This window comes from Hipposideros armiger, unplaced genomic scaffold (genome assembly GCF_001890085.2).
Source record: "Hipposideros armiger isolate ML-2016 unplaced genomic scaffold, ASM189008v1 scaffold_593, whole genome shotgun sequence".
NCBI classification, from domain to species: Eukaryota; Metazoa; Chordata; class Mammalia; order Chiroptera; family Hipposideridae; genus Hipposideros; species Hipposideros armiger.
Genome location: NW_017731943.1, coordinates 337929 through 358043, shown reverse-complemented (window position 1 = coordinate 358043; position 20115 = coordinate 337929). Strand labels below are relative to the sequence as shown.

The window sequence follows — 20115 nt, the reverse complement described above, 5'->3', positions numbered from 1 at the left end:
CCGAGCTGAGCAGCCGCTGAGCTGCCAACAGGTAGCAGGATGGCTCAGCTAAAAAAAAAAAAAAAAATGTGCCTGAACTTCAGGTTTAACCTCTTTTTCTAAAGTCCTACTCTTCTTAAGGTAGAAATGTTTTAAAAATAGGAGAAAAGTATGCATGAAGAGGGAGGAGCCCAAGAGCCCCAAATAAGCACTTACTATATTTTAAATTACAGATATGTTAGTGATGTGGTGTGATTGGCTACTGCTTTTATTGCCAGGAGTGAAGAGACCTGGAGCCTAGAACTGTGTGTTTGGAGGTCACTGCCTACATAATTCCGAGAGTAGTGACCTTTACATACAATACAATGGTAATAGTCTCCAAGTTGTACAAAAAGCTGCAGCCCAACTGGTTCATTGAGTTTCTCAGCAATAATTACGGGTTAGCCAAAGAACCTAAATGTTTACTTAATATAAGACTAAATTAAAAAACAATTTCATTCAGTAGGGTATGAATACCCTTATACTTGGGGAAGTACATCACTGTTTATTAACTAAGCGATACTTTTGGCAGTAGAGGAATTCAAAAGCTTTTGGAATGGTTCTAGGATGAGAATTTAGAGAACTTGGTCTGGAAGGCATTAAAATGTTAAGGTGTGCCCTGAAATCAGGATATGGGTAATTGCTTTGAGATGATAATATGAGGTAATTTCCTAGAAATTAATGGTAAGGGAGGAGAAAATAAGACTGGGCTATTCCAGGAGCAGTCTACTAAACAGTGTTGAATTAGAACCAACTTGTCCTTTGACTTAATTTTACAGGAGTCTTACACATATAAAGACCCAATTACAGAGTTCGTTGAATGCTTGTATGTTAACTTTGACTTTGATGGAGCTCAGAAAAAGCTGAGGGAATGTGAATCTGTAAGTATGATTTTTTACTTATAAATTAATAACTTAAGTTTTTGTATATTGTAAGAGTTAACTTTGCAGTGTTTTATTAAAGTAATGATATCAGAAATGTATATTAATCTTGAAGTGGCATATTGTTTAGAAATGTGCAAGGGTGAAGCCATTTTTAATGTTGCCATGTGTGTATCCCTTTTATTAGGACAGTTTGTTAAAGCATTGGGAGTATTATAAATTCATACATCCACGTCTTATCCTGAATAAGTATTTATGTGAAATATTTGATATGTATGGGCAAGTTTGTTTGGAATTGTATATCACAGCTGTGCTTCTCAATTTGTTCTATAAGTGGGCCTGTTTTTAGAATTTTTCACATGAGTATATTTAACATTTGCTAAAAGTGTAGTTTTTATAACTGCAATGTCTTCTGTTGGTTGGTAGTAACTCAAGTATCTTCAGAGCAACTGAAAGAGTTAGATTTACAACTTTTGGAATAAGTCTTTAAGTTTTAAGAAATTAAACTAAGACTTTACCTGTTAAATTTATTTACCAAATCCACAAGTTACTAGTTGTCAATTTCTTTTTTTTTTTTAAATTGGGGAATTGGGGGAGGGGAACAGGCAAGTTGCTGTCCTTTGGTTTTTCAGTCTAGTTGTGGAGGACGTTACTTCCTGGCCCATGTTGGTATTATCATTGCGCTCTTCCCGAATGAGGCAGATCGGTCACGGCCTCTGGAGGGCCGCTCATGGCAGCTCACGCCAGCTGCCGGCTGCTCACGCTGGTTGCTGGCCACACACAGTAGCTCATGGCAGCCCACTGCAGCAGGGGCTACAGCCTACGCCTTCGCCGGCGACTCTCGGCAGCCCAGCTCCAAGTCGAGATGTTGTTTACCATCTTAGCTGTAGAGGACAATGTCACTGGCCCTCATGTGGGATCCGAACCAGGGCTCTGATGCTCAGAGCTGGCGTCCCAAGCCAGCTCTTAACCAACGCACCACTCGGCCGGCCTGTCAATTTCTTCTTTGAGCCCAAGTGTTAGCACAAAAATGGGCCAAGTTTGTTGAAGGACCAAGGTCTTATCTCTTTAAGAAAAAATTATCATGTAAATATACCTTCAGAGTTGATTGTCAAACATTGGACAAAGTGCAAAATTAGAATCCAGTGTGATATGTGTTCATGGAGTCATTATCAATATTATTAACATGCCATATGGCATTATTAAATATTGGTGTACGTTTGTTATGCTAAGAAGACCTTGCTAAGACAGGGCACTTGGTTGCTATTCTTAAAATGCTTTCTTTTAATTGTGATATTATTTGTGGAATAGGAGTCACTTGAATTTTTTTCCTTTGTAGATTTACAAGTCTACTTACTATCACAGAAATATGCATACCTTTAGTGCATTCATAATCATTCTAAATAGCTGGAAATGATAGGCTATTTATAGAGCATTTATGTAGGATAATGGACTGGACAAAGCTGTTTTGTCACAAAGTTGCTCACGTCATCAGTGGAACAAGAAAACATTGCAGTTATTAGGTCTTGCTCACGTCATCAGTGGAACAAGAAAACATTGCAGTTATTAGGTCTTTTTGTAGCATTTGTTACTTGTTTAAGTTATTAGAGGCATGAACATGGTGTTATAGAAAATGCTATGGTGTAGAAAGCATGTGATATTAGACGGGAAAAGTCTAGTGAATGGAACAAATAGCAAGGCAACAGAAAATTTTTTAGTTAAATTTTTGAAAATTGCTTGTCAGTGCCATTTAATTATTTTTCTTCTATATTTTATATACATAGGTGCTTGTGAATGACTTCTTCTTGGTGGCTTGTCTTGAGGATTTCATTGAAAATGCCCGACTCTTTATATTTGAGACTTTTTGTCGCATCCACCAGTGTATCAGCATTAAGTAAGAACATCCTAATTTGATTTGTATTTTCTACTTTTAAATTCTTGGAGATTTCCATTTACTGTAAAGTTGCACTTAATAGGATTCCAGTTAATTGGATTTTATTTCCCTTTGCTTTAGAAGAAAAAGGAAATGGTCTGATAGAGATTTATTAAAAACCCTAACATGTTTGAATTCTGGGCTGCTATAGATGCAAAAATATCTTCTTTAGCTTTCATGTGTGGTACAGCATGATTTTTGAAAATGATAACTTCAAGGCAATATTATGATTGTCAGTTACTTTTTTAAAAGAGTACTATTATACCATTATGTAGGAAGAAAAGAGAAATATCCAGTTTTAGAATGGTTTTCAACAGGAGTTCAAATAAGGATTTAGCCCTTAGTAAGTCGGAAATACTGTTGAAAGACTACATTTGGTAATCATTTCAGTTAATTGAGTTTGTTTTATTTGATTATATATTTGAATTCTCATATAGTAAACTCCTATAAAATCATAAAATGTTGAAACATTGAAAAATTATGGTGAATTTTAGTTGAAATTTTCTCTGTTGTGTGAGAAAAGTATTGGGGAAAAATGTGAAACTTACATAACCTATTAGAAACTAATTTTATATATTAGAACTTGAAAAATAACCAATCTTTTTGACCATAGATGAAGTCAAACAGTAAATCCTCCCTAAATATTTTAAAACTTACTACTTTAATGTTTGCCTCTTAGGAATTGGGTGTAGACCAAAGTTTTTCTTTAGTGCCATTTGTTTTTGCTAAAGCATCCATCCATACTTGCTTGCCTAATTTTGGTGGGTTGTCATTGAAGTGGTTATTCAGAGCTAGAAGTATAGTGTGACCATGGGGCTTTTCCTAGGAATTGAAGCCTTGACTTCAGTTTTATTAGCACTTTACTATAGCTAGCAGACCTATGATTTTAAAAATCTGATTGATTCTCTTAAAGAATACATGCAGATTCCCAATATGTTTTTGGTTGTGAAATAAAGATACATGCGTATCATATGTGGGACTCTGGTGGACAATAAGTAGATAACTGAATTCTAGCATTGCCTTTTTTTATTTTATTTATTTATTTTTAAGATATATAAATCGAGCTTTTGAAAGAGAGATGACAATATTTGGTTTCCCTTGTGGAATTTTCCCTATTTCTAGTTAGAATCTGGTCACTTGGTTATTTTATTTTATTTAGGTTTTTTTGGAAAGCTGATTCTTTTATATTTTTAGCACCTAATAATACTAACTTTATACAGTGTAAATGCTCAATAAATATTTGTTAAATGAATACATTTCTTTCCTTTATATTAGTGAGTTTATATTTTTGTCTATGATAATGCTGTCACTTTGGTATTGGCTTCTGAGGTACCATGAATAAGAAGGTTTGTTCTGGTTCTAGCTCTTCCTCTTTGGGACCTTGTATTCTTTATTTTGCTTCTTCAAATTCAGTTAACTATCCTTACCAGTAAAATAGATAAAGTATTTGTCCCGTCTACTCAAGAGAGATGTGCAGTTCAAATAAGATAATGTAGCAAGACTGCTTTATAAACTTATGTGACATTATCATTACCTAAGAATTTTTTTAACTTATATCAGTGTAGTTTTTACTTTTTTAAATTTATTTTTTAGTGACAGTTGACATGTAATAATATATTAGTTTCAGGTGTACAACGTAATGATTAGACATTTATATACCTTGCAAAGTGATCACCCTGCTAAGTCTAGTACCCATCTGACGCCATACATAGTTATTACAAAATTACTGACTGTATTTTTTATGCTGTACTTTACATCCCTGTGACTGTTTTATAATTGTCAATTTGTACTTCTTAATCTCTTCACCTTTTTTACCCATCCTGCTATCCCCCTCCTATCTGATGACCACCAGTTTGTTCTTTATATCTTGAGTTTGTTTTGTTTCTTTCTTTGTTCTTTAGATTCCACATAAAAGTGAAATTATATGGTATTTGTCTTTCTCTGTCTAACTTATTTCCGTTAGCATAATACCCTCTAGTCTATCCATGTCACAGATAGTAAGATTTTATTCTTTTTTATGACTAATATTCCATTGTATATATGTACGACACCTTTTCTATCCATCTCTCAATGGACGCTTAGGTTGCTTCCATATTTGGGCTTTGTAAATAATGCTGCAATTAACACAGAGGAGCATGTATCTTTTTGAATTTGTGTTTTGGATTTCTTCAGATAAATATCCAGAAATGGAATTGCTGGGTCATAGGTAGTTCTATTTTTAATTTTTTCAGGAACTTCCATCATGTTTTCAATAGTGACTGCACCAATTTACAGTCCCACCAACCGTGCACTGGGGATCCCTTTTCTCCATATATTCAACAGCACTTAGTGTTTGTTGATTTATTGATGATAGCCATTCGGACAGGTGTGAGGTGATATTGTGGTTTTAATTTTCATTTCCCTGATGATTAGTGATGTTGAGCATTTTTTCAAATGTCTGTTGGCCATCTGAATGTTATCTTTGGAGAAATGTCTATTTAGGTCCTCTGCCCATTTTTTAATTGGATTTTTTGTTTTTTTTTATGTTAAGTTGTGTGAGTTCCTTATATATTTTGGATATTAACCCCTTATTGGATGTATCATTGGCAAATATCTTCTCCCATTCAGTAGGTTGTCTTTTCTAAGGTCCAGAAATCTTTTCTCTCTTCCAGTGATAGTATTTTCTTTTTACTTAGGTTGTTGAACATTTTTGGTTACCCATGAAATGGTTTACTAACTGAGATGATTTCAGATACATAGGTTAATGCATTTTCTTCAAATATTAGGGATGAATTTTAGAGCTAAAAGAAATCATAAGGAGCTTCTCATCCAACAAGACACAGTTATTGAATCATTGACAATAGGACTTTCCAGTAGAACTTTCTTCAGTGATGGGAATGTTTTATATTTACATTGTTCAGTATGGTATCCAATAGCTGTATGTGGCTTTTGTGCACTTTAAATGTAACTTAGGTCTCAAGTTATAGAACTAGGGTTTTTAAATCGTGTGTATGTGTATGTGTGTGTGTGTGTGTGTTTGTGTGTGAGACTTTTTAAATGCAATATTTTATAAACATTTTCTCTTGTAAGAATACAGTACATGATACATATAACAAAATATGTGTTAACTGTTTACGTTAATTGATAAGGCTTTGGTCAACAGTAGACTAGTGGTAGTTCAGTTTTGGGGGAATCAAAAGTTATATGCAGATTTTCGTTTGTGTGGGGCAGGTTGGCACCCCTAACCTCCGCATTGTTAAAGGGTCAACTCTATATGGGAGAGCTGATCAAATCAGAGCCCCATCACCCCATTTAGCCTGTACCTTTATTTAGCTTCCCTCCTAGCTATTAAGGCACCACTATGTAACCCTAAGATTTCTGGAAGCACAGCACAGTGATTCAGTTCAACTCCTTTGTTTTATACAATAGTTTCTTGTTTGTAACTGGGAAACTCTAGGCTCAGACGTTAAGCTGGTGAAGTCCCATTTAATAACAGCTTGGACTAACAGGTCTCTGACATTCATTGTATTATACCTCACTATAAGTACTTTAGTTTTCATTGTGACAATTGATACTTTTAGAAATAACAGATTTAGACCAATATATCATTAGTGTATCACTTGAGCCAGAGGATAAAAATGGAAACCATAAGTCAGTTTAACTGTGTCTCAGAATCTTTGTAGAATTTTGTTTTGTTTTATTTTACAACAACAGAGTCCCTGAAGCCACCCCAAACTTTCTGGATCAGATTTTCTGAGTATGCTATGGGATGATGTGTAATAGGGCCACTATGCTGTGTCTTAAGGGTGGTTATTCCAAAGCACATCCAGGATTGAGAACCATTGCACCAGGCTGCCAATTTTTTAGGCACGTAATTAAAGCCTGCTACAGTAATGGAGTGAAAAATCAGTGATTTAATATCTTTAGTATATAACTAGTATATATAGTATAGGCACAGAGAAGAAAGTGTAATTTCATGTGGGAAAAAAAGAAATATTCTTAGAGCAATGAGATCTCAGGTTGTAAGGTTCAAGAAGGTGTAAGGGAGCATTCAGTAGGACTCAGTCTAAGGGGTAGGCATCTTTGTTTCAGTGGGTTAGGAATATGGCTGAAAACAATGCTAAGCATATCATTTGGGCTTTTATAAGGACGGTAAACGTCTTCATTCAGACTCCAAGATAATGATCAACAGAACTAATGCTTACCTTTAAACAGTACGTAGAAAAATCATTGTTCTCTAATCCAGAGGTTTTTAAACCTATCTGTATATCAAAATCATCTGAAAAACTAAAAAAAAAAAAAAAAAAAAAAGAATAGATTTCTAGCTTTACCTAGACCTTCTGAATCAGAATAACTGGAATCAAAGCTTGAGAATCTGGGTTGAAATCTTCCCAGGTGCTTCTTCTGCAATCAGCATTGGGGAATAATTGCCAAACCTTTTTTTTTTTTTTTTTTACTTTTTATTTTGAGATGATTATAGATTCACAAGCAGTTGTAGAAATAATAGAGAGATATCCTTTATTTACTCACGTTCCTTAGTGGTACCTCTTGCAAACCAGTATCACAACCTGATACTGACATTTATCCATTCACATACTCAACATTCCTGTCTCCAAAGAAACCCTTAAGTTGCTCCTCTACAGCCATAGCCCACCACCTCCCTCACCTGTCCTTCATCCCCGGCAACCACTTATCTGTTCTCCATTTTTTATAATTTTTGTCATTTTAAGAATGTGCACAAACTTTTTTTTTTAAGGTAGTGTTCAGCTTTCTAAAGAAGGATAAATACACTATGTCATGATTGTGATATAATTAATAGCAGCATAACTAGTATAGTTCAATGAAGAAAATATTACAAATGTGAATGCACAACTCTTCTGGTCAGGCACTCTGTCGAAAGTAGGGAGCACACCCTCAGCTTAAAATCCAGAAGAAGAAATAGATAATAAATAAAGTTACAAGTTATGATAGATGTTTTAAAGAAAAATACAGAGTAATTAGAACGACATGGACATAATGTGTATATTGGAAAACAAGAGAAGTAATTTGGATTGAAGTTTCAGTGAACTCTGATAACTCTCTTAATGGACTATCTTTAAGCCACCAAATAGACTCATTTCCACCATATACTAATTATGACAAATTACTCTATTCACTAGTTTGTGCTGGCCTATCTCTACCTCTAATTAAAATTATTTGATATTCGATCAGCTTTTGGAGGAGGAACTGGAAGGATTTGTCTCTGGACTCCTTTCCCCCAGTGGACATATTTCAAATGCTGAATAGAATAGTAGTAAAACCTGGGGTAGTTTATTAAACAACTCTTTCCATTTGTGATTGGATATTCTCTGTTGATAGGTTTCTTGACTAAATAGCTGTAAGCACATGTGATAGTCATATCTTTATAAAAATGCATATTAAGAATGTTTTTATCAGTTTATATACAGCCCTATAGATTTATAGGATAAGTTATGAATCTGTTTACCATAAAGTATGCAGCATCTGTCAAAAAAGATTACTGTGGTGGAATTTAATTTATCATAACTGAATAGTTTATCAGATATGGTGTGTGTCTGAAATTTAAAAGCTGTTCTAGAATAATTCTTGGATCAGTTTTCAATTGTAGATAAAAACAAAGTATGGAAGTAATATTTTGAATGTGTATGATAAACATGTTGGAGCATACATTAATATAATTTTCCTATAAGGGGTTACTTTTAGCTTTTCACAAAAGAAGGTATTTGCCAACTGCTCTTGCATTTCTTGAAGTTATAAAGCCATTCTGCTTTGCTTATTTTATAAACATTTTAAATCTTAATATTTTTTAAAAATATTTTTATTACCACTTAACAATTTATATTCTTAATTGTACTTCTTTATATTAGAACTAGAAAGGAGCATTTTCAGATGGAGATAAACTAGTTTCAAAAGCCATTATCATTGCATTTCTTTGTTAACTGTAAAGCAATACACTCATTTTTGACTTAACAAGATGTTGGAAAATTCAGTGAGAATTTTAAGTTGTCACACAGCATTTATAATTTCTCAGTTTTCTCCTGTTTTCTATTTTCTCCTAATCTTACAGTTAAACATAGTTTACATTTAACATTTACTCTTTAATTAGTTTTCATAGCATACCCTTATAAATGACTGGAGGACTTTGAATATACTAAATAGTTGGCCACAGTCTTCAGTGAAAAGCAGGTCAGAAGTTCCCATAGCTTAATGCTAAAGTCAGTAATATTTGAAATACATTGTGCTTATCAAATAAAATTTGAAAAGCCAGGTTATTTAAAGATGTAATTAATAGGCATATGAAATGCTAGACCCTAGGTCCTTACTTGTTAAGATATCTTCAGGCAGGGGCTGTGGAAGGGAGATGGAAAGATTTTCAGTCTAAAAGATTAGTCATTGAAAACCTGATAGAAAATCAACCCTAATTGGTTCCCTAGATTTAGACTTATATGTCTTACGTTCTTAAGTGGGACCACTGGTCTTAATTACTGCCCAGAAACAAGAAAAATATCTTGTTTTGTGCTAGCAGTATGAACATGCTTAATTAATGAAATTGAACTGAGAGCGTAATAATTATTTTTACTATGTCTTTTGAAGTAGCGCTTAGGATTCTGGGTATTTTTTTTTCCCCTGAAGGAATGATTTACATTTTTATGTAGTCAAAGTTATTAATCTTTTCCTTTATGGTACTAAGTTTTGCTTCATTTAAAAGTTATTTTTCACAGTAGGAATTAGAGAGTGAGGAAGACATCTACCTTTTCCCCCCTAAATGGCTGCACAACATGATTTATTGAAAAAAACTGTCTTTTCCGCCTAGTGTTTTTGAAATGCCACCCATATCATTTGTGTATGGGACCTTTCTGAACTGTTTATGTTTAAGCTGTCATCGTTGTCTTTTGATTCTTTAACTACACCAAATTGTTTCAAATAAGATAGATTTATAATATGTTTTAGTATTCATTGTTTATTTTCCCTGGAGTTGATAATTGCCACTTTTTTCCCCCATTTTTGTTTTTAATGTCCTTATCATTAATTCCACTTCAAACCCTTTGCCAGTTTATAAAGCTCTTCTCAAGATTATTTTATCAGGTTTATCTTCCTGAAAAAAAACCTGGACTTGGTTGATCTCTGTGCCTCGTGCATATCTATCGCCCTTTGTCATTTATTTGTCCTGGGGATTCCCTTAGCCTGTGTCTGGTAGAGCTCCAGTTTCCTAGACAATACGTCTTCCTTTTTCTTGGTTTGCTATCACATTTTGGTAAAGCATATCCTTCAATTACTTTATATAGGAAAGGGTGCTTTGGAGGTAAACTTTTTCACATCTAAAAATGTCTATTTTACTCTCATATTTCAATTATGTATTGCAAAGCATGGTACTCTAAGTTGAAAACTACTTTATTCCAGAATTTTGAAGACATTGTTCTATTGCTTTTTTGCTTCCTGTTACAGAAGTCAGAAGCTAGTTTTTATCTCTGATATTTTATATAGGTCTTTTGGTTTCCTCGTTAGGAATTAGGAGAGTTTTTTTTCTTGGTCCCATTGCTCTGAATTTTCGCAATGGTATGCTATGTTTAAGTCTATTTTAACTTTTCATACTGGACCCTTTTAGTTTGGCAACTCATGCTTTCCAGTTCTGGGAAGTTTTCTTGAGTTATTTCTTTAATGGTTTCTTTTCCGTTTACCATTATTCTTTCTGGAACTTGTGTTTGGGTATTGGACATCCTGAACCAGGCGTGTATATTTTTCTTTTTTCTATTATTTTCCACCTATTTTATGGATATAATATTACAATAATTTTTTGGGGTTTTTTTTGAGGATATTAATGATAGTTTTTATTGAGATATAATTGACGTACTACATTATATTAGTTTCAAGTGTGCAACATGACTTGATATTTGTATATATTGATAAGTGATCACCACAGTAAGTAGCTAACATCTGTCACCACACAGTTAAACTCTCTTGGCAACTTTCAAATATACAATGAAGTATTTTTAACTATAGTCATCATGCTGTACATTACATCTCATGACTTATTTATTTTATAACTGGAAGTTTATACCTTTTGAAGCCTCTCGCCCTTTTCCCTCAAACCTCAAACCTCACCTCTGGCAACTGCCATCTGTTCTGTGTATATGTGAGCTTGATATTTGTTTGTTTTAGATTCCACATATAAGTGATCATACAGTATTTGTCTTTCTCTGTCTGGCTTATTTCACATAGCATAATACCCTCAAGATCCATCCATGTTGTCACAAGTGGAAAGGTTTCATTCTTTTTTATGGCTGAATAATATTCATATGTAGTGGGTGTGTGTGTGATGTTTTCTTTATCCTTTCATTTATCTGTGAGCACTTAGGTTGCATCCAGTCTTGGCTATTGTAAATAATGCTACAGTGAACACGGGCGTGCATATGTCTTTTCAAGTTAGTGGTTTTGTTTCCTTCAGATAAATATCCAGAAGCAGAATTGCTGGATCATATGGTAGTTCAATTTTTAATTGTTTGAGGAACCCCCATACTGTTTTCTATAGTGGCTGCACAATTTATATTCCCACCAGCAGTGTATGAGGGTTCGTTTTTCTCCACAACCTCTCCAACGCTTGTTATTACTTGTCTTGATAATAGCCATTCTAACTGGTGTGAGGTAATACCTCATTGTGGTTTTTATCTGCATTTCTCTGAGGATTAGTGATGTTGACCACCTTTCAATGTACCTGTCGTTCCATCTCTATGTCTTTAGGAAAATGTTTGTTCAGATCCTCTGCCCATTTTTAAATCAAATTATTATTATTATTATTATTATTATTATTACTGCTTTTGAGTTGTATGAGTTCCTTATATTTTTAGGATGTTAATCTCTTAGTTGTATGGTTTGCAATATTTTCTTCCATTTCATGGGTTACCTTTTCGTTTTGTAGATAAGTTTCCTTTGCTGTGCAGAAGCTCTCTATTCTGTTCTCTCTATTGTCTGTTTTTAATGTTAATACCATACTATTTTGATTACTATAGCTTTTAATATAGTTTGAAATCAGGAAGCTTGATGCCTCCAGTTTTGTTCATCTTTCTCAAGTTTGCTTTGGCTATTTGGGGTCTTTTGTGGTTCAATATATATTTCTTATTTAACATATTCAGTATCATGTTGTGTCACTTGAGCAGGAGAGCTATCAACTAAAAGATGTGTATAAGGGATTCACACAAAATATTTCAATGTCTACTTTAAACTGCCTACAGACAAGGGTGAGATTCTCATCGTTATCTAAATAGCCTTTTTTTGTGTTTAAAATCGAGATAGAATTAAATATTTTTCTCAGAAATTCTGCATTTTGATATATTTTGTCTTTTAGCTTATTGATAAACAATTATTTTAAATAATACAAGGTAAGCATGGTGTAGAATAACTTAAGGAAACTTTGTATTTAAAGCTTTAATAGAAAATTACATTTTTATTTTAATATCTTTACTATTTTTGCATGAAATCAGTAGAATGTAAAAGAATTTGAGTACTTTTTTTCTATTAATTACTTAATTTCTTTTACTGTGTGTATTTTTCTGTTACTTAAAAGAAACTGGACTATTGCCAAATTCTTTAATTCACTCAGAGTCATTGGTACCCTAATAACCTGAGATGCCATCAATAATTTATGAATGCTTCTTGGACATTATTTTAAGTTTTTCTTTGACTTGATTTAATAAGTAAAGGATCAAGTAGCACATGCAAAACACTAAATCCCCAAAGTGGGATTCTGGGTGCAGACATGTATGTGTCTTAATGCATGTTGCCAAATTTCCTGGCCATGTTGGAATATGAGATTTAGAAAGGAGGAGAAGGAATGGAGAATTCTAGGTGGACTTATACAGAATAGAATTTTCTTTTTCTTATCTTAAAATCTCACCACAAGTACTTTCTTAAGTAAGTTGTCCCTAACCTCCAGACTAGAATTGGTGACCCCTTGCGTCTCACATACCTCCTTCCACTTTTTCATCATGACGATTGCAATAGTGTATATATTAATATTTTGTGGTTTAGGTGATTGTCCCCTACTCCAGCCCCCAGCTTAAACTTTATAAAGATGGGGAACAGGCTGTTTTTGTCACCAACATCTAACAGTTCGTATTTTGTTGAATGAAGGACAGGGAAGGAAGAGAGTTGGTTTGGTCTGGCTGGCATGTGGTGTTCATGAGGGAGAGGAAGGAGAGGTTGGCAAGTTAGATTGTAGCTAAATTGCAGAAAACCATGAATGAGAAACTTAGAATTTTGAAATTTTATTATTTGGTAGAAGGGCTTTATTAAAGTTTTGAAAGGAAACTGGGAATAAACTGATTAGTTGGGTTTCAGGACTAACCTGGCAACTATGTAAAATCCATTAAGGAGAGACTTGAGGTAGATTAGCTGGAAAACTAGTAAACAGTAATGGAGCCTGAACTAGGGTAGGAACCAAAGAGTCACTGGGCATTGTTCTAATTGCTGCATGTGTAGCAGTGGACAAGGAAGCTATGTACATGCTTTGGGTTACCTGTGCAGTCTGTCATAAAAGCAGATATTCAACAGACCAAGTACAGCTGTTATGAATGCTATGAAAAAAAATAGGGGGCTCTGCAAGCACCAGACAGGTATATCATGGTTGGGAGAGGTATCTTGGAAGGCTTACGGGGGTGCTGTTTTAGCTGACAACTATGTAACAGCTAAGTGAAGAAAGAGGTGGAGGAAGGCAGAAGGCACAGTATGTGCAAAGGCCCTGAAGTGGTTAAAAACGTGGCATGTTTAATGAACAGTCAGGTTTAGTGTGGTTGGTGGAGAGGAGAGTCTTTCAAGATGAGAGTAAGATTGGTAAGGACATTTGACAAGACACAGTGGATAAAGAGATAATTCAGAGGACTTGGATATGGACAGCAAGTAGAGGACTCTGATAATAACCTAGGCTTCAAGACTGAATGTTTCATTATAATTTCAGTTATTTTTAGTAATTTTTTTTGAAATCTTCATAATACCAACTATATACATAATTAGTGGCTTACTGGGAATATTGTTTCTGATTTTTAAAAGCAGACCTATAGAGATCTTGAAGACTGGAGTTTTTAATATATTTAGTGCAAATTATTTCATTAGTGCTTTTCAGAGTAAAATGTCCAGGCCTCACTTTAAAGAGTTGTATTTTGGGGGATGCAGAAGGCATGCAAAAGATAAATTAGTATAGGAGATGATACACTAATGAGTATGTTTCAGAAAATCTGTTCTTTACTTTTAGAGTAGCAGCTTCAGATAAAAGTATCAGACATTGGCTTAGTTGAGCAGTGAAGAAGAGAATGAAATTTATACCCCTTTAAAATGAGTCATGCACCAGTAGGAGACACAAGGAGTTCATTCGGAAGCCACAGGAAACAGCTGGAGGAATTTTTCCTAGTCAGAAAGCTTCTGCTTGTTTAAGTAAAATGATGCACTTCCCTATTTTTAGTAGCTTAAACAAAATGAGGTTTAGAGAACAGTGATAAAGAGAATAAAATGAAATCTGTCTATGAAATTGAAATAATAGTCACAAAGTAATTGTTGTTTGTGTTCTTTTACATAGTTACAGCAAAATTAGTCAGAAAAACACGGAGAACAAAATTTTGACACTTAAATCCAGGAAGTTTTATGGTTGAGTTGGCTTATACTTATGATGTTTTTAACTCCAAGCATATTTTAAGGATACATTTTAAATGAATGTGTCTTCGTAGGTTTAGTTCGTAATTTCATTTGCAATAATTTTATTGATGGCCTAACTTAATTTTGACTTTCTGAATGAAGTTTATTAACTCTTTGCAATAAACTTATAAAATAGGGATTAGCATAGATTATATTAATATTAGTCCTTAAAGGTATTTTTATTAACTAGGTTGGTTACATTTGGGTTGGGAGCTCTGAGATTACATAATTATATCATTGACAGTCCCTTAAACATTTATATTTTAAAATAGGGAATGCTATCAGATCAGGAATTTTAGTTTATGATAGTCTAAGGAATGATTTCATTATTGACATTCTAGTTCTTTTCTTCAAACCAGTGATAATATTAGAAGGCCTGACAAGTGTGCAATATCTTCAGTGAAGACAGGTAAAAAGATGTTTGTGTTTAAATACAGATATATGCATATACTTGTACTATGTGCTCTTAAATACTTTAATGCAGACATTGGTACTTTTCCATCAAATGACTACTGACTGACTGACTGACTGACTGACTGACTGACTGACTGACTTACCTACCTACTACCAAGGCTGGTGCTTGCCTTTAGTCTTGTTAAATTGAGCCTTGCATTTGCCTCTTTTTCAACCTGATCGTAAATTGGAAGAATAAAATTTAGATTAGTTGATATTAGAGAATTTAGATCAGGTTCTTGCTGTCTGTCACCTCCTTCCCTCCCTCCCTCCCTGTCAGTGTGTGTGTGTGAGTGTGCACGCGTGCCCCTCTTTTCTCTCAAATTCAGTGACCATTTAGGTTATATAGTGTACAATTTCAGGGAGTGCCTTCAGAGTTTACAATATGAACATACATAGCAGCCCTGAGTTTCAGTTATGTTTTTCACTATATTATACTTATTACTGATGCTCCTTGTATTAGGTTTAATTTGTATAGTCACTGCACATTATACAACGTTTTCTCCCTTAGATCATTACTATTCAAACACCTGCTAAGTGTAAGGTACTTTTCTGGAAGCTAGAAAGATTTCTGTAAATGCAGAATTAGGTGTCCTGTCCTCAAGGATCCTACAGTCTGGTTAGTGAAATGGGCTAGGTCATGCACAGTGTAAGATAATAGCAAAACATGAACAATGAAGCTATTAAGACTCATAGTATTTAAGAGAAAGTGGCTCATAAATACCTGAAAGTCTCTGTAGGGTGTGGGTCAAAGACTACGTACTCAAATGTAATTTTTTAGACGCAGTTAATGTTGTTTTTACTTTTTTCATCAGCATGTTGGCAGATAAACTGAACATGACTCCAGAAGAAGCTGAAAGGTGGATTGTAAATTTGATTAGAAATGCACGACTGGATGCCAAGATTGATTCTAAATTAGTGAGTATCCTATTAGCTATCCTACATACTAGATGTCCGTTGCTGTTTATTCTGTACTTTGGGGGTGAAGTTTTCATTAGAACATTTTATTCTATCAAGAATTTTTTTGTTTGTTTTAATGTATAATAGTTCTTTGAAGGCAGTAGCAACCTCTGATTTTTTGTTGCTGGATGAATGTTGTCATCTCTCTACAGTGCATAAAAATGTGTGCCTCAGTCATGTAGTGTTATCACTCTCACGACTTACCTGGGAAACTCAGTCATTAACATTATAAGATCAATTTCTCTCTGTTTCATTTTAGGGTCATGTGGTTATGGGGAACAATGCAGTTTCACCCTATCAGCAAGTGATTGAAAAGACCAAAAGCCTTTCATTTAGAAGCCAGATGTTGGCCATGAATATTGAGAAGAAACTTAATCAGAATAGTAGGTCAGAGGTAAGAACCACGCATTTTCTGTTCTGTATGGGATTTAGCAATAAAGTAACATAATTGTTACACGGACCTAATTTGAGAACATGTTAATATCGGTTGTATGTGATTTTGTATTTGTTCATTGGGGGAATGAACATTTGTTTAAGAAAATAATTTTTCTTAGCTGTATTACATGTATTACTTAAGAGAACTGAAAAAAATTAAGTGTTCCTAGTTTACTATACCTGTTTTTTCTTTTCCTTTTACTTTCTGTGTGACTTCATAAAACTAATTTCCTCAGAGTTGTCAACACATCATTTTGATACTGACAGAAGATATATGTGTAGACCTTTTAAGTGCTTGAAATTTATGTTCTATCTAATATTTATATTTAACTATATCCAAAAATAAAAAACTTTTTGATAGAGATTCTATGTATTAGATATTAAAAGAATTTGAATGACTGTATTTTGGAATCTCAAACCACCGTCAATGCTTTTTAGCCATTATTTTTATGTGTAAACTGGAGGATAGGAAGTTTTTAGGAAGCAGTTGTGGAATATTCAAGGACCTCATTTGGTTGAAGTTTTAGCAACAGGTTTGTGTCTTTAGAATAGTCCTTCAATTTTAAAAGAGAAGGAAGAATTAGGAAATTATTGTCAATACTTTTCCAACCAAATCCGGAATAACTGAGCTTGAAAAATAACTTCTAATGGGTTTTTGTATGCTTTAGGGTCAAGTTGTATTGATTTTTGTTATAATATTGGTAATAGTGTCATTGTTATACTTTATAATTGGTCAAAAACTGTATCGGATGATATTTTAATGTGTTTGTTTGTTCTAAGTGAGACATCTGACATTTAGTAATTATAGAGGTTGTTAAAATCTCAGAGAATAGTTTGGCAGGAGTAGTGCTAAAAGGAAATGCTAGTATCACTTTCTTCTGAGTTTTTCTTTTCACCCTGTGTCTTTGTGTATTTTAGGCTCCTAATTGGGCAACTCAAGACTCTGGCTTCTACTGAAGAACTGTAAAGAAAAGATGAAAAAACTATAAAAGAAAGATGAAATAATAAAACCATTATATAAAGGGTGACATGCATTTTAGAAACAATTAACATATTAAGTATAAATTTTGGAGCATTTGAATAAAATTGGCTGTGTTTCATTATCTTGTGAACTTTCTTGTGTATACAAGTGTGTGTCTTTTTAACTTTTTATTTTGGAATAATTATAGATTGACAGGAAATTGCAAAAATAGTACAGAGAAGTCCCCTGTAGCCTAAACCTAGTTTTGCCCAATATTTTCTTCTTATGTTACTATGGTACAGTATCGAAACTAGAAAATTGACATTGGTACAGTATGTGTGAATAGCTCTGTGCTATTTTGTCACATGTAGTTTTGTGTAATTATCACTGCAATCAAGGTACAGAACTATTACCATCACGAAGATTTCCCTCATGCTACCCCTTTGTAATCATAAACCACCACCACCACCCCCACCCCCACCAGCCCTAGCCCCTGGCAACCACTAATCTGTTCTCCATCTCTATAATTTTCTCATTACGAGAATGTTGTAGAAATGGAATTATACAGCATGTGACCTTTGAAGATTAACTTTCTAACTAACACTCATCATAATGCCCTTGAGATCTATCCAAGTTGTCAGATACATATCCGTAGTTCGTTCCTTTTTATTGCTAAGTTGTATTCCATGGTATCAGCATACCACTTTGTTTAACCATGTACCTATTGAAGGATATTTGCGTTGTTTCCAGTTTGGGGTTATTACAAATGAAGCTGCTGTTGCATAATTTCCTAAAGTGGCTCTGTAGTCACTCACTAGCCAGCTACAGAGACTAAATAGGAATATAAGATAAATTGTATAAACGCCTCCTTGAATATTTTAAAATACCACCACCACCACCCCACCCCACCTCCTGCCACACACACATAGTTTACTAGATACCCAAGATATTTATGAAGTATGTAAAGTCATGATTGAGTCTCCTTTACACAGAAGTGTTTGATTTTCTCTTTGGGTGTTGAACTAAAACCCAGTCCAACAATAGAAATTTCTGTTTCTGCTTTCAAGGTGTGGTACAAAGATAAAAGATAATATTCTTCTTTTTGATATCTGATCAGGCTACCCTCGATATTCAGTTAAGTTTAAAAGAATATGGACGAGGTTTGTCCCATGTGCTGTGGTTTCAGACTCCAGGTTTGCAGTGTTCTAAACTGAACTCCAACGGTGCTGACGCTGGAAGGAGCATTAGTGGTCAGGGTAAGCCAGATGCTACTTTTTTATTCATCTGTAACTAGTGTGAAAAACGCCAGATTTAGAGGATCATTTGCAGAACAAAATGGTTGCGGTTTATAGAGAAAGTACCAAAACAGCATATCAGTAACTACATAGAAACAGACCCTTCTTACCTCATGTATAAGAGCTAATTCTATAAATCAGAAGTGTAGACCTATAAGAACTAGAGCTATAGTTACATAAAACTATTAAAAATTGCATACATTACTCAAGCTATGTAGAAATGGATGGATGTTAAAATGTCCGTTTCCCTGTTCACCAGTGACTGAAAGGCAAAAAGTTCTTAGAGCCATCATTAATCTTGACTTTATCCTAAGACTGTAGCTCAATGAAATCTAATGGCAAAGATTTCTAGGCAATTACATAGCCAGCAGTGAAAAGCAAGTCTAACAGTTACATAAAGTGCCTTAGGTGGACCAGTAAAAAACTCCAGGGAAGAAAGATAGAAAGCTAATATTGAGCATTTACTATGTTAGGCATTTTCACAACTGTATCTCTAAACAACACTAAGGAGAAGGAAAGGAATCACACATTCGAGTGCCTAACTTAGACCTGGAAACACTGAAATTTTGATGCTAATGAGTAAAAACCTTAGTTTGCGAGTGTTCCACAAGATGAGCAAACATTTCTAATACATTTTAACGTGATAAACAAGCGATGTCTTGCAATACGAGTAGCTTGGTTTTGGTCCTAAATATGCTTGCAAACCAAAGTATGACTGTATTTGTATATTATTGATGAGGAAACACTCAGATGGTTACACAAGATCATACCTTGTAAATGTTAAAGCAAGGAATTGGAAACAGGCTTTTTCAGTTATATCACACTGTCCTCCACCCCACCCCCCTTACATCATTGTCTTATGTATCCTTCCAGACTAAATTTGCAAAGGGTTAAGGTATATATGTTTAGTACATTGTAAATGAGGTTTTTGATCCATAAAACTATTGTCTCGACAACATCATCGAATGAAAGCAAAAGTGTATTCTATTTTTTTCTACCCGTATAATCATTGGATACTAGTGGCCTTACCAAAAAAAAAACCTATTGGAACATACAAAACTGATGACTAGCTCTGATCTTTTAATTTATGCTCTTTAAGGTTATCCATTATATGAATAATTAATGTTCCCTTTTTTAGTACTTTTTGCTTTTCACATATTGTTGCCCTTTGAACTTGAGAGGTAATGCCACTATAGATTACTAACTAGTATCAATCAGAAAAAAAAACTAATGGCCATTTTTACACATTACCAAACATTTCTTCATCGCTAAGATGCGTTTTTAAAGTTTCCATAAAAACATTACTTAATTCTGGACTTAACCTTAAGTTTTGATAACAGGTAAACTGTCCCAGTAAGATGTTGAGCACAAATTATGTATTAATTTTCTTTTTTTTAAAGATTTTTATTGGGGAATTGGGATGGGAACAGCGCTGGGGAATTGGAGGAAGGGGAACAGACAAGTTGCTGTCGTTTTGTTCTTCAGTCTAGTTGTGGAGGA

At 34.1% G+C, this 20115-nt stretch overlaps 1 protein-coding gene across 1 annotated transcript in view; it reads left to right on the top strand.

Moving 5' to 3' along the window:
* The window catches only part of EIF3E (eukaryotic translation initiation factor 3 subunit E), a 51576-nt gene extending 34114 nt beyond the window's left edge, over positions 1-17462 (top strand). Inside the window, exons 9-13 of the mRNA XM_019624571.1 lie at positions 767-899; positions 2684-2793; positions 15780-15882; positions 16184-16318; positions 17278-17462. Of these exons, the coding sequence (XP_019480116.1) occupies positions 767-899; positions 2684-2793; positions 15780-15882; positions 16184-16318; positions 17278-17316 (520 nt within the window). The 3' untranslated portion in view covers positions 17317-17462. The remainder of the gene's footprint in view (positions 1-766; positions 900-2683; positions 2794-15779; positions 15883-16183; positions 16319-17277) is intronic.
* The last annotated feature ends 2653 nt before the right edge of the window (positions 17463-20115 follow it).